This window comes from Typopeltis vanoorti, chromosome 14 (assembly GCF_054136105.1).
Source record: "Typopeltis vanoorti isolate ZY-2024b chromosome 14, IOZ_Tvanoo_1.0, whole genome shotgun sequence".
Classification (NCBI taxonomy): Eukaryota; Metazoa; Arthropoda; class Arachnida; order Uropygi; family Thelyphonidae; genus Typopeltis; species Typopeltis vanoorti.
In genome coordinates, this window is record NC_143562.1 from 93,572,439 (window position 1) to 93,587,499 (window position 15,061).

Below are 15,061 nucleotides of genomic sequence, written 5' to 3' on the forward strand. Positions count from 1 at the left end.
TGCATGCCTGGTCAGTGTATTTTTACCACTGTGCTGTCATCACTACTTGATTCATTTAGCAATTTTTCGAAGTAATTACTCCATACTTCAAGGATATCTTTTTTCCTCGTTTTCATGTCACCTTTATCATCTCTAACTCCTTTTGCAGCACTTTTTCCTCCATTCCTAAGCTTCTTCAACAACCTCCAGAATATTTTGCCACCTTCTTGATATTTATTTTCTATGTTTTTGCCAAACTCCTCCCATGACTTTTGTTTAGCTAGTTTTACACATTGTTTAGCTTTCTTACATTTGTCTCTGTATTTTATAAGAGCACAAGCTGACTTATTTGCCAGGAACCTTTAATATGCTTTCTTCTTTTCCTTCACTGCCTCTTTAACTTCTTGTGTCCACTATGGAGTTCAGATTTTTCTATCCTTGCAGACAACCTCACCACGTGCCTCTCTGGTTGAATCAATCAGTGTTTTCTTCAAGGTTTGGTTGCTGTTCTCAAACTCTTTCATTTTTTCTTCAATAATCTTTGTGTATTTTAGTCTACAGTTCACATCTGAGAGCTGCTCAACTTTTATTTGCTTTAAAACTTTCTTACATGTTATTCTTTTCAATATGAAATTCAATTTTATCCTGCTCAAGACTAAATAGTGATCACTTCCAATTTCAAATCCTCTGTACACTCTTGTGTCCTGCACCAAAGAGAAAACATTACTATCAACAATAACAACAATCCAGTTCCCCATTCTCATATTTGTCCACATCACTCTACTTGAGACTGCCTGCCATTCAAGAAGATTAGCCTCGTATTTAGTGTTGAATACTATGGCTACTCCTTCTTTTCCTTGATTGTCATTGCCTGAATACAACATTTTGTGTATTTATTGCTTAGAAAGATCTTACCAGTTTTTGTCTTTTTTTGTTTCAGTCACCCCTATTATGTCGATCTGGTACTTATCTAATTCCTCAGCTAGCCCCATTTTTTTGCCAGTCAGGCTTCTTATGTTGATAGTACCGATCTTTAATTCTGGTGATATTGAGTTGGGGTGTGTTTTCAGATTTGTTCCAGTAGATGACTTTTTGCTGTTCGTCATGGTTTCATGACGAACAGTGAAATTTCATGCAGGCGACCCCCCAGCCGGCATGAAATTTTGTTATGTTGTACCATCATTTTGTATTTTGGTTTAAGCCAGTAAGAATACAATTTGGTCAGCTAAATCCCAAATTGCCAGCTCATCCTTGTTCGTTCAGTATCCAGGTTGATACCCAACACTTTGCGTCACGAGAAGGTGAGGATTAGACATTAGGTCAGAAACACTGGTCGGTTCTCCGCATTCCTTTAAAGGCTATGTATAGGTCTCCTCTCGGTTATATAGCTTTGACCCTTAAGCACCCATTTTAGATGGATTTTTTAAATCATTGCACTAGTTATATATATTTTGATGCATGCCCAGTTAAGAATAAAAATTTTTTAATAGTACTTGTAATTTTTTTTTAGGTGTACAATCCTCGTATAAGAGTGGAATCCTTACTTGTTTCTCCTATAAGTAAAGCCAGTGCCCAGCAGAGAGCAGGAAGGGCTGGAAGAACAAGACCAGGCAAATGCTTCAGGCTTTACACAGAAAAAGCATATAAAACAGAAATGCAAGATCAAACATATCCTGAAATTCTCCGTTCTAATTTGGGAACTGTAGTTTTGCAACTGAAAAAATTAGGAATAGATGACTTGGTTCATTTTGATTTTATGGATCCACCAGGTAAGCCACTTTAATCATCATGGAATTCACTGGCAATAAACAAATACATTTTTTTAGCTGAGAAACAAACTTTCAAGTTTTGACAGTTGAAATTAAATGGATGCTTTATTTGACTCCCACAGCTCCTCATACCAGCTTTTGTTCACAAATGCCTATTATATTTATCTCTGGATTCATTTACCATGAATAAACTTTCAAAGATGATTCCTTGTTCATTAACCCTCCTAGCAAATTTTCTAAATTGTCCCTTGTGGTTATTCTTTAAGAATCCTTCACCAATTCCTCTTCACTTCGTAATCCACCAGCTATAGTAGAGGGAAAGTGTCCCTTTGACAAGAAATTTGAATACAGGTGTCACTAGAGGATGAGATTGCAGCTTTGCCTAACATTATGGTGATTAGCAGATGAAAACCACCTGCTCAGAAAACTGATTAATTGAAAACTACATTGCTTCTTTAAGTATTTTAGTTGTATGTAGTGCTTTATTAGTATCAGATCGACTTTGTAAATATACAGCTTTGACCACTGAAAGGAAACTAGAATTGTTTTTCTCATTCTACACTTTTCTAGGGTGGGGGGGTCATGAAATTTTGAAACACATTCGGTATAATGTTAATTTCAATTTTAAAACAATTTGAAATAAAAATAAAAAAATTAACATTTTGGATTTTTTTTTTTTTTTTTTTTTTCAAAAGCTGTGACATAATTAAGCTATCTTATGATACATATGACAAATTTCATAACTTATTCAAATCATTCCTGTAGCAGGAATGTCCCATATTACTCCTTTATAATGCATTCAAAAAATGTAACATGGCATTCTTTTCATTTGACATGACTTTCTTGTTGCTCCCACCCATAAAAGGTTTCTGGTAAATCTATAGTATGTCCATACATGACTATGAATATTTTTTCTGTTTATTAATTTTATTTATATTCTGTATTTTTATTTATTTATTTTTACATTGTCTGGTGGAAACTCTGCTCTAGAGGCCAAATATAACTTTTTCAAGTCCCTTCTGGCTTCAAATAAGTGGAGCAATGGTCTCACACTGAGTGATGAATTCGTCTCTCACCTAGAGACAATCGCAAACATCCATGCCTACAGAAGGATGTTTGTGGTTGGAGAATGGGTGTGGTAACCAATCAGTCAAGCAGGCCAGTGAATACTATTCAGGTTGGAAAGAAGGTATAAGACTTCTTTTTTTTTTTTTTTTTTTTTTGATGGAAGATAAGTTAGCATGTTCAGGATGGGCAGGAAGACAAGAAATTTGTATACTTTCTGTTTGCATATTTAGGTGGGCATGTCACAAATTGTGATGTACTTAAATTGAAACCAAAGCTGGGTGTGTATGGTGTTTCAATCCTCCCATGCAATTTTAATGAGACATGAAGGTGCAAAATATGTGGTCAAGAGTTCTTGCTTGATGCCTGAGAGGTTGGTATGAATATTAAAGAAGTCAGGGTTAAGTCATATGTCTGTAGCTCAGTGTAATGAAAGTTTCTTTTGGTTGAAAAGAATTTGGAATAGCTCTGCTAACGCATTCCTGGATGTTGACAATGTCAAGTTCTTTCCTAATATCCTCGTTTTTAATATGATATTGCCATTGATGCCATCTGTTCACGCCTATAATCTTTCTCAGGACTCTCATATCTGTGGTCTCGAGTCTTTGGTCAAGTGTTTTACTTCTGACCCAGCTCTCAGATCCATAAGTTAAAATTGGTTTGAACACTGCTAATTTAGTGTTCCGACTAATTTCTCTCTTATTCCATACGAATTTATTCAATTGACTTCCCACCATACCAGCTTTGCTGATTCTGTTGTCTATTTCTATATTTAATTTACCATCTTCACTAAAATTCGTGCCTAAATAGCTGAAATGTTTTACTTGTTCCACAGGTTCTCCATTCACAACACAGTTGACATTTTCAATGATTCTGCCTATTTTCATTGTCTTTGTCTTTTTATTGCTGACCTTCATACCATATCTATTACAACTGCTATTCAATTTAGTCAGAGAATCTTGCAGACTTGTAGCGGATTTATTTAGAAGCATAACATCATCCACATAAAGCAAAGAGCTGACATTAACATCTCCAATTTTGATATCATGTTTAATACCACTTTCCTTCATAATGTGATCCATATAGATAATGAATAACAGAGGGGATAATGTACATCCTTTTCTCACACCAGATTTAACATTAAACCATCTTCCTGTACTTCCTTCAATTCTAACTGCTGACTTACAACTCAAATAAAGACTAAGTATTGCTTTGTATAATGCTCCATTGACACCATATAACTGCAGCGTATTGAATAGTTTCTCTCTTGGCACCTTGTCATATGCCTTTTCCAAAGGCATATGACAAGGTGCCAAGGATCAGATCTCGACTGTCAGGATCAGATCTGATAGGATCAGATCTGATCCTGACATCAGATCAGATCTGATCGACTGTCAGGATCAGATCTCGACTATTTGTCGAGATCTGATCCTGACAGCCTCTATTTGGCCTGAATCCAGCTTGTTCTTCACCAAGCTTTTCTTCCACAATTCTTCTCAACCGTTTCTCAAGTATACTTGCATAGATCTTGCCAGGAACACTCAGTAGGGAAATACCTCTGTAATTCTCACATTCAGTTTTAATTCCCTTTTTATATATGGGTACTATGAGAGCTCTACTCCAATCATCGGGAATTCGTCCCTCTGTCCGGGCCTTCTGAACTATGCAGTGCAGCCACTGTAAGACTCTTATATCACCAGACTTCAGCATTTCTGGTCGAATATCATCTACTCCTGCTGCCTTTCCACATTTCAAGCCTTTGATGGCTTTTTCTACTTCAAGTATGGTTATGTATTCCTGACTGCATGCTGGTCAGTGGTTTTTACCACTGTGCTGTCATCACTTTCAAATACCAATATATTGTTTTTGTGATGGATTACTGTGCTTTTTTTTGCCAAGCTTCAATTGTGAACCATCATCAGATTTCTGACATGAACCCTCAGGGAGTGTATACAGGATATTATTATATTAAAACAGTTTCAGGTGCACTGCTACAAATATAGTACTACATGAAAAATTACATCATTACTAATTTACGATAAACAATTATTTACGATAAACAGTAAATAAACACTTATTTACTGGCATGACCCCAGACTTTTAAAGATTTAAAATTATTCATATTAAACTTTATTCACTTGGAGGACAGAGTTATTGTAGTATATAATTTTGGCATGCTTTGCTTTGTGTCTCACAAATGGTCTATCTGAAATAAAAATTGGAAGTGGCAGATAAATTTTTCTGAGTATTCCAAATATCAAATCTGATTTACATTCATCTGCTTAGAGTTGTTACATAACTTGCATACAGAGGGACAAAATAGCTTCTGTAAAACATGCACACAAAGTAAATAAATAGACTATGAACACAGCATTGGTTATTTGAACATTATCTCAATTTTTTACAAAAAAAAAAAAAAAAACTTTGCCACATAAGTGTTAAGAAAAATAAATGTCACAATCTCTCATCTGTAATCTTCATTTGAAGATTACCAGCTATAAAATTCTATTTTTTATGAGGATTTAGTAAACCAGGACTGGTCTGAAAATGGCATAAACTTCAAACACTTTAAAAACCCTCTACTTAATGAGAAATCAATTTGATAGCATGTTATTGCAATATTACTCATTCTGCTATACCTTAAAGCAGTAGCACACTCAGGATTTAATGTTGAGGGGTGTTGAGCAGATGATTTGAGAATAGACACTACGCATTGCATATGACCGATGACTTTGCATCTGCAATGATCGCTAATTCATAAGTAGTATAGAAATAGAAGACACAACATAAATAAATAAAATAAAAAAAAAAATTTAATTAAGAAAAGATTTTTGGAAAATTTTCTAGTTTTTTCATTTGGGGTGGGGAAATCCCCTTGACCCCCTCTGCATGTAGGTATTCAAATAAAAACACATCCATTGTGGAAAACTGGTTACACTTAAAAGCTGGCAAAGAATAACTGTTCTGACTTTGAAAATTAATTGCAGCTTTGAATTCACTGCGTTGCTCAAATTTCAGTTTTTGAAAATAGACTTGAAACTGAATGCAAGTAGCATGCAAATTATGTATGGGTTCTTTGATTTGCTTTTATGCTTATTAGTTTTTTGGTAATGAATGGGTTTTGTTATTGTATTAATTTTTATCTGTATATCCAAAAAAAAAAAAAAATCTTTATTAAAATAATTAGTCTGTATTTGAATTAAATAATTATTATTCCTTGTTTAATTGTTTTCAGCTCCAGAAACCCTTATGAGAGCTCTAGAGTTATTGAATTATCTTGCTGCTCTTGATGATAATGGTGAATTGACTGAATTGGGATCAATAATGGCAGAATTTCCTTTAGATCCACAGTTAGCAAAAATGCTAATAGCATCATGTGATTACAATTGCTCAAATGAGACACTGTCCATTACAGCAATGTTATCAGGTATGTGGCTTGAGATATTGTTGACTTAAGTATGTAGACTTTTTGTACTTCATCGTTTTGCATTGATCTGAATTTTAAGTTACCAAAATTTAAGTTATAATGAGAAAAGCGCACCTGCCCTGTAATTAATTCATTTTTGTATTGATAATACATCGTTATGGCTAGTTTTATTAAAAAAAATTGAAGGCTTATCTCTGATAAGAGGAATTTTTTGTCAAGCATTGAAGCGTGGCTTTTTTCCTCTAAAGACAGCAAAGTAGTCCAAAGTAACCCTGACTGTTCAGTGTATGTATACATTGAACAGTCAGGTTTGTCTTTCCCTATGAGTATTGGATTTCGAAAACCTGTGTCTGTCCCTAACACAGACCACTAAATTACTGGAGAACGTATAGTGTGCAGCTGAGGGTTTGGAAGCAAGAAATCTATTGACATTTTTCTTGACGAGTTAGAAGTTGTAGTTGTAAGAATACTTCATGAGGGCAGCTATTTCAAAAGATAGTGAGAATAAATAAGGATGAGGGGAAACAGGTTCACTGTGTTGAAAGTTGTGTGTGTGGGGGGGGATAGATGTTGGATAGCCTCTTGTTTTAGTAGGTCTGATAGAAAGTTGATTATAGTTGTCATTTCAGTGGAGTATCTCCATGTAAGTACCTGTAGAAAAGACATAAAGCTAAAATATTGCATCTTTTAGATAGTGGTAGTGTCATGGAGGGAAGGATAATCTATCAAGTGAATTGCTCTTCTCTAGACAGCACAGAGAATTCTTGGAACAGTTTCAGGTGCACTGCTACAAACATGAACAGCATTCTAGGGATGGGTAGATTGGTGCAAACGAAGGCCTAGATTTTTAGAAGCTGTGGAAATTATTGATGTTATATGTTTATGCCAGGAGAGGCTGGTGGTAAACATCAGTCCATGGGGAGATGATTTATGTGTTATTGAATGTAAGGGTAAGCAAGCTGAGATCTCTTTTGAAACAGAAGGTAAGACTGTTTTTTTGATTGTATTTAAAGTGACCAGGTTATCCTTCTCCATTAAAGCTGTATAAAGATCAGTGCTTAAGTCACTGGTTACAGATGATCTTGAAGTTTAGAATGTCTGAGCACTATATGGCTTGTTGAATAAGCAAGACAAAATGAAGTGTAATAACATTAGCAGAGCTGTGGATAAGATTAGTGGTGATAAAAAGTAGGTCATTTATGTATAGAAGAAAGATGGCAGGTGATAGAGCAGAGCCCTGGAGTACTCGTACATTGGAGAAATTTGGACACAGAGAGAGAAAGCTTGCTACTCAATTATAGGCTGCCGGTATACCAAAGAATGGTAATTTATCAAGCAGGTCTTATGATCATATACTGTGTGAATGTCAAGAGTATACAGCATGTGTTCAGCAATGTGTGATATAAGCTAAGTGGTTAGCCATGTACTGGTTGTAACTGATTAATTGGTAGACCTCTAGATGGAGGAGAAGTTGACTATTATTTTGGAGGGGATTCAGGTGGTGGTTGGTAGGTAGTCGGTAATGGAATTAGTATCACCAGTATATAAAAAATGTGGAGTTGATATATGACAGGTGTTATTTCTAGAGCATAACATTTAAGCACAGTTGAAGAGATGCCATGAGGACTGGAAGACTTTCTAATGCATAAATTAATATTTTGTGATGCCTTTTTGCTGTAAAAGATTTTGTTAAACCATGGTTGGAAAGTGGGGAAGGAAGGAAAGAGTTTGGGTAGAATACTGGTGAGGATAATTTCTGAGAATTTGCCCAAAGCAGTCATTGAGATAAGAGTGAAACAATAGCTTGACCATGGAGAGAAGTTCTGGAATTCACCTACTACTTAGTGCCCAAGAATATGAGGTTTGAAGTGGCTGGAGGGAGGGCTTTCTATGTGAGAAGGAATTTTCACAAGATGTGACCTCAGTTGTCAAGAGAAGAGGTGATCTCTATGGTGTGCCTGAAAGGGAAAACCAGTGGGGGGGAAAAAAGAAATATATATATATTGTGAGAGCTCATAATCTTCCTGTTTGGGCAGTGGTGTTGGAAAAGGGGAGTGCTGATGAGATCAGATTGCCTTTTGGAGTTTGGAAGCTGGTAAATACAACACATGAAGTATAATGAATGGGAGAAGACTTTCAGCAATTGGAAGTCAATAGTAGAGGATTCTAAATTAGGCATTTTCTAGCAAGAATGTTGGATTTCACAAAGGTATGGCCACCATTGTGTCAGAAAAAAATATTTACACATTAAAGGTGTACTGTAGTTGATATAGCTGCAGTTTGGGTTTCTGTCAAGAGGAGGTCTAATCTTGAATATCTAAGGGTGTTGGAGTGGTTGGGAAATTTTTTTTTTGGGGGTGGGGTGGGGGGTTATGCACGTGTTATTTTTATCTTTTTTGAAATGTTTGAGAACAGAACCTGTTCATAGTAATTTATGCAGGTGCTATCCTCAAATAGGATCAAAATAAAACTTACAGAACATGCCAAATTCCCTACAACATTCCCATCCACTTTAACATAGCCACGAGTGATTCCAGAATTACTCATCTTTTTGCCATGTTCATGTAGTTTTTGCACAATATTTCTCTCAGTATCCTTAAAATATGCCAAGAAGAAAAGATTAAATAAAATAATCCTTAAGAATTGCATGTCTTATTAAGACATGCTATTCTTAAGGATTATTTTATTAGAATTATTCTTCTTATATTCTTATTAGAATTATCCACTGAATTTCATTGTTTTGGTGGTTCATGCATTCAGTTGATTTCTTAAGAAATTCAAACAGTATTCTTTAAAATGGTGCATACAAAGATGAAAAAAAAACTATTTTTTTTATTTCATATAGTAATTCAATGGCCGTGAGCCCCCTTTTACGGGAAGGTATGACACCAGCTCAATCTCCCTAATTATACTGGTTATGCAGTAGATTGTTCTGTGTTTGTTAGATGACAGTAGTTCTGTTCATGTAGGCTTGTTGCATTTCTGTTAACTTACATAGTAAATTTTCATCTTGTCTGAGAATACTCTCTTCCTTTCTTACTGAAGGCATGAGATGCTCTGAAAATAACTGTTTGATTGTTTTCTAGATAAGGGTTTTTCACTAATCTTTATCACATATATGATAGGCTTAGTCAGGTGGGATTCTCATCAACACTTTAAAGCTCTCATAAAAAGTTAATCTGTTTATTAAGAGTAAGAGAAATGCTTTTAAAGAAAATAAACAACAGTGTTGTTTTTGCATTCCACCAAGTACTTCTCAATGTTAACATTACAGAGAGCTATTCCTATAAGACATTCATGCAAAGACAAACTTTGTTAGGCTGTCACTCAGAGGAAATACAAGGAAACCCTCAAACACGAATTAATTTATGCTAGGTGTAAACAATATGAAGACTAAGAATTATTATTATTATTTGACACCTCCAAGGAGTCAAGGACTCATTGAGGGAGGGCACCTACTCTACAACTGTCTCCACTGCACAATCCACCAACTGACCACAACTACACCAACACCATCTACTGCCGACCACCACCACTAGTATTTCCACAGACACTCACAAACATTCATGCCCACGACGGGATTCGAACCTGCATCCTTTTGGCTGGAGAGCAGATACGCTAACCACTCGGCCAGCCAGGCCGAGTGGTTATATCTGAAGAAAGTTCATTCTTGTTTCATTCTTTACTTGAGCATAACCAAACAGTTTACATGATGTATCTTCAAGGCTAGGCTTCTTGTATATAGAGGCTGTTGACTTCACAAGGCTTGTTCATTATCCCACATTCCCTTTCAGACGTGTATATTACTATGAATTATGGGAAAGGTTATTACCAGACTAGTTTTGATCTCTTATTGATGTCTGATTAGTGGGTACTAGACCCAAGAAGATACTGAGGTTGAATCAAAGCTGTCCTACTTTGGCCAAACAGGCAGGACAGCCAATATCAGAATTTCAAAACACAAGGACTACATCCGGTTTCACCAATACAGCCACTCTGGTCTTGCTGACCATGCGTTGGATACCTGCCATAGAATACGATGGAAGAAAGCCACGATAGTACACCGTAGTAAATACAAATATGAAAGGCTTTTCATGGAATCAGCTTCAACCCTAAGAAACAATCCAAACCTCAACAAATTTGGCTGCATGAGACTGCCTCAAATTTGGGAAGCCTACATCAAAAGACCTTCAGCCCAGTTGCCCAAGAATAACAACATTGCCTGCTAGGGGGCACCATCAGGACTTTAGGAGAAATAATAGCTTCCTGCTTCTTCCTCATTTACTGTTTGTTGTGCCTGCGTGCACGTGTCTTGTTCTTAAGTTTCTTGAAAATGGCAACGTGACTTAGCCGAAATACTGAAGTATATTAAAATTTATTTTAATGTATATCCTAGTTGATGTTGTAATTTCCTTAAATTACTTAGAAAAAATGCATAACCAGATGCATTCAACCTTTTGAGGTTGAATCAGTGCACAAGTCATTTTCCATATATGGTATATCCTCTATTTAGCTAACTTCGGATTTAATGGATAAAATTTCTGGTCTGTATGTCACATGTGAAAATTAACACTGTTAATTTTAAAATGCTTTTAACCAAGATTTGCTTATAATTAACAGGTTATATTTTGTTATTAATTTCCTGTTATTTTTAACAAATTTTGACCATCATACGTTGGGAAAACGTAGTAATTTAGCCGACATAAATGAGTCACTGCTCATAAAACATGTTCGGCAAATGATTGGGATGTGATCGCATCAATCGCTTGGTTCTTTTGTCGTGTGGTGTGACTTTCTGCGGCAGTTTTATTACACTGGTTGCCATGGGATGAAGACAATTAAGTGGTTTCGCTTAAAAGAGGAGAGTGTGAGGAATCGTTTTAGGGAGAGAGTGTTAGAGAGGATTTCGGATGGACTGGAAAGTGTACAAGATTGGTGGAAACATAATTCAAAAGTAATCCTGAGCTGTGCAATCGTGGTGCTTGGTGAGACATCTGGAAAGATTAGAGAGCAGAAGGAGGGTTGGTGGTGGAATAATGATGTACAAGTGGCAGTGACAGCTAAGAGGAAGGCAAAGCAGAAGTGGGATGAGTCAAAAGTGGAAGAGGACAGAGAGGTGTACAAAGAGAGAAAGCAAGAAGCCAAGAGAGTTGTGGCACAGGCGAAGGCCATGGCATATCAAGATCTGTATGATCAATTAGAAACAAAGGAAGGACAGAGAAAAATTTACCAACTAGCGAAATGTAGAAATAAAGCAGCTAAGGACATCTTACATGTGATGCAGATCAAAGATGCTGAAGGAAGAGTATTATGGAGGGATGTGGACATAAGAAACAGATGGAAAATATACTTTGAGGGACTTTTGAATGAGGAAAATGCAAGGACTCACAGAGGAGATGGGCAGCCTTCTGAGGGGATGGTGCAGAACATCAGTAGAATGGAAGTGACGGAGGCCATGAAGAGGATGAGGAATGGAAAAGCAGTGGGCCCCGACAGAATTCCAGTGGAGGCATGGAAGGCACTGGGGGAAGAGGGAATTGACCTGCTGTGGGACCTGTTCATGAAAGTTTGCCAACAGGAAAATATACCCGAGGAATGGAGGGAGAGTGCTCTTGTTCTCATCTACAAGGGTAAAGGGGATGCACAAGACTGTAAAAATTACAGAGGAATAAAGTTGATGTCCCACACAATGAAGATCCTAGAAAGGGTTCTTGATGGTAGATTGAGGGAGGAGGTGGAGATTGCAAAGTTACAATTTGGCTTCATGCCTGGTAGATCAACAACAGATGCTATCTTTGGGTTACGACAGATGATGGAAAAATATTGAGAGAAACAAAGGGAGCTACATCTGGTATTTATTGATCTGGAGAAAGCATACGATAGAGTGCCAAGGCAAGAAGTCTGGAGGTGTCTGAGGGAGAAGAAGGTGCCGGAGAAATATGTCAGGTTGGTGCGGGAAATGTACAGAAATGTGAAGACAAGTGTACGGACCTGTTTGGGACAGACAGAAAGTTTTCAAGTAACAGTTGGCTTTCATCAGGGTCAGCATTAAGTCCGTTTCTGTTTAATATTGTGATGGAGGTGGTAACAGAGGAGGTGAGAGAAGATGCACCTTGGACAATGTTGTATGCAGATGACATCTTGCTGTGTGTAGATTCAAGAGAAGAAGCAGAAACTAAACTGGAAAGATGGAGAAAAGTACTGGAAGAGAGAGGTATGAGACTGAGCAGAAGTAAGACAGAGTATATGTGTTGTGCAGTGGCCAGGAGACAGATCTGGAGCTGGAAGGAAATGTCATCAGGAAGGTGAGAGACTTTAGATACTTAGGTTCAACAGTGGAAGAAGATGGAGGAGCTGAGAAGGAAGTGGGATGCAGGATACAAGCAGGTTGGAGGAACTGGAGGGAGATGGCTGGAGTGTTATGTGATAAGAGGGTGCCGATCAATCTGAAAGGCAAAATTTATAGGACAGTAGTGAGGCCAGCTATGACATATGCTATAGAACTGTGGCCCTGAGGAAAAATAACATCAGCAGGATGGAAGTAACAGAGATGAGAATGCTTAGGTGGATGTGCGGTGTGACCAGAAAGGATCATCTGAGAAATGACTGTCAGGGGAACAGTGAAAGTTATGAACTTAGGAGTGAAAATACAGGAGGCAACGTTGAGATGGTTTGGTCATGTGATGAGGAGGGAGGACGAATATGTGGGAAGAAGGGTCATGCAGATGGATGTGCAAGGAAGGCAGAAGCGCGGGTGGCCAAAGAAGAGATGGAGAGAGCTGGTAGAAGAGGACTTGAAGATGAAGAACTTGGATGTGGTGACAGCCCAAGACAGGAAGATGTGGAGGAGACTCATAGCAAACAGTGACCTCACTTAAGTGGGAGAAGCTGTAGAAGAAGAAGATTAATAAAAAAACAGCAGAATTCAAAAGTTCAAAAAAACTTGATAGTTTTTTCAAAGCAGGATTACCTAAACCAAGCACCTCAACATCGAACATTAACTTATCTAAAAGTGCGTAAAATATTTTTTTTTGTTATTACAGTGCTAATATTGATAAAATTGCAGTATAATGTAACAGATGGACACCCGTTAATCCCTATTAGTCCGTTAAATCGAGGGTAATTGTACAGTAAAATGGTGTTTTTACCATACTAAATTATTCTAGATTGATAGTCATTGAAAGTTTTTTCAATACATCACAAACGAAATACAAACATATTTTTGTAAAAATTCCCATGAAACGAGTAAATAAACTCTCCATGTTCATTTACTTTCTCCCTCTTCTAATCTGGAATCTTGCTGTAGTAACCACCTGGGTCTCTGTAATAAACATAAATGCCATTATTTGTGGAAATGTTGATATACTTCAGCATTTAATTTGGAGTTAATTTTCAGTCCCTTCAGCTTAAAATTAACTGAGATTGACTTTTTTTTCACTTTCTTTACTTCCTTCAAGATTTTTGATTTTTTAGCATATTTTTTAGGCTGTCTGTTTTGCAGTCTGTCTTGTCATCTTTAGTGTAACGGCTTCTTATAGCTGTTCTGCCTTCAGTTACAAGCAATGTTGTAGTTGTTTGAGCAATTTCCTTTCAATATTTTCAGCTTATTCATGTTGCTGCTGTTCACATTTCTTATTCTCTATGTTCAATTGCCTTCTTACTCTACCCTTATAAATTTCATGTGATCCTTTCTTGCATCTTTTAGTTCAGGAATGGCCCATCTTTTCCTTAAATATACTGTATGGAAATGACCTGTTAGGCAGACTGTTGACTCCCATATTATGAGTATAAGTATAATTTTTCCTTGTAAGTTTTCCCTGTAATTCTTTAATTTTAATAATTTTTTATTGTTCCTTGTGTAATTACCAATTTTTCCATGGTGGCCCTTCTACTGTTCTTTATCAAACTAAGCATTCAGTGCCACCACTGTCAAGGTATTGCCCATGAGTACTTGTCTATATTTTCTGTAGATCTTGGCTTCAAAATTACTTTCTTACTTTCTATAACTGATGAGCTGTAGCTTCATCCATATTGATGATGCTGTTGGAAGGCTTTGAATTCAATTCTGTCTAGGATGCAAAGAAATTGGAGGTGGTAGAGTTTCACCTCTACCAGGGTTGGAGCCATGATTAGGGTCGTATGATACTTGAAATTATAGACATAATCAAATACTCTCTAAGAAAGAGTGAAAAATTTTAGACTAAAATTTTATGGTATTTTAAAAAACTTATTGCACATTTTCCGTATGGTAAATCTACCAACCAAGAAAGATGGTAAGCTCTATAAGAAAGTGTTAAGACCTTTGCAGTTGTTTCTTGTCAGAATTGTATGATCCTGACAAATGTGATACCATGACAATGAACTGACAAACTTGCCAATGAACCATTGACCACATGCAAACAAAAAAGCTTGGTTGAACATAGCACACGAGTCTATTATAACGCCACTACACTGTATGTTACTGTAGGAACTAGACAAGTAATCGGCACACTATGGCTCGACAATCCAATCCTGCCTGCCACCTGGTATTGCATGGCACATGAGTTCAGGATGTTTTTTAAATGAATTTTGTGACAGAATCATGAAATTGATATTTCAGTATCACAGAATAGCATTAATGTAATACAGCCATGCCCATTCATTTGCATATTGCCAATTGCTGCTGTGGCAGTGATCACATGTTGCACTCTTGTCGCTGCACACCACCACTGCTGATGCTGCTTACACTCAGTGTTAACTTGACAGTGTTTTGAGCGCCATGTTTTCCTTAGACAAGCACATCACGAGTTTATGTTGGTGAATATTGGTAGGTGTTTATATT

At 36.8% G+C, this 15,061-nt stretch overlaps 1 protein-coding gene across 2 annotated transcripts in view; it reads left to right on the forward strand.

Annotated features, from left to right (window-relative positions):
- The window catches only part of Dhx15 (DEAH-box helicase 15), a 158,389-nt gene that overhangs the window by 91,818 nt on the left and 51,510 nt on the right, over positions 1-15,061 (forward strand). For both annotated transcript variants that reach the window (XM_090404090.1, XM_090404089.1), the window contains exons 8-9: positions 1,490-1,748; positions 6,049-6,240. In XM_090404090.1, coding sequence (XP_090260216.1) covers positions 1,490-1,748; positions 6,049-6,240 — 451 coding nt within the window. The remainder of the gene's footprint in view (positions 1-1,489; positions 1,749-6,048; positions 6,241-15,061) is intronic.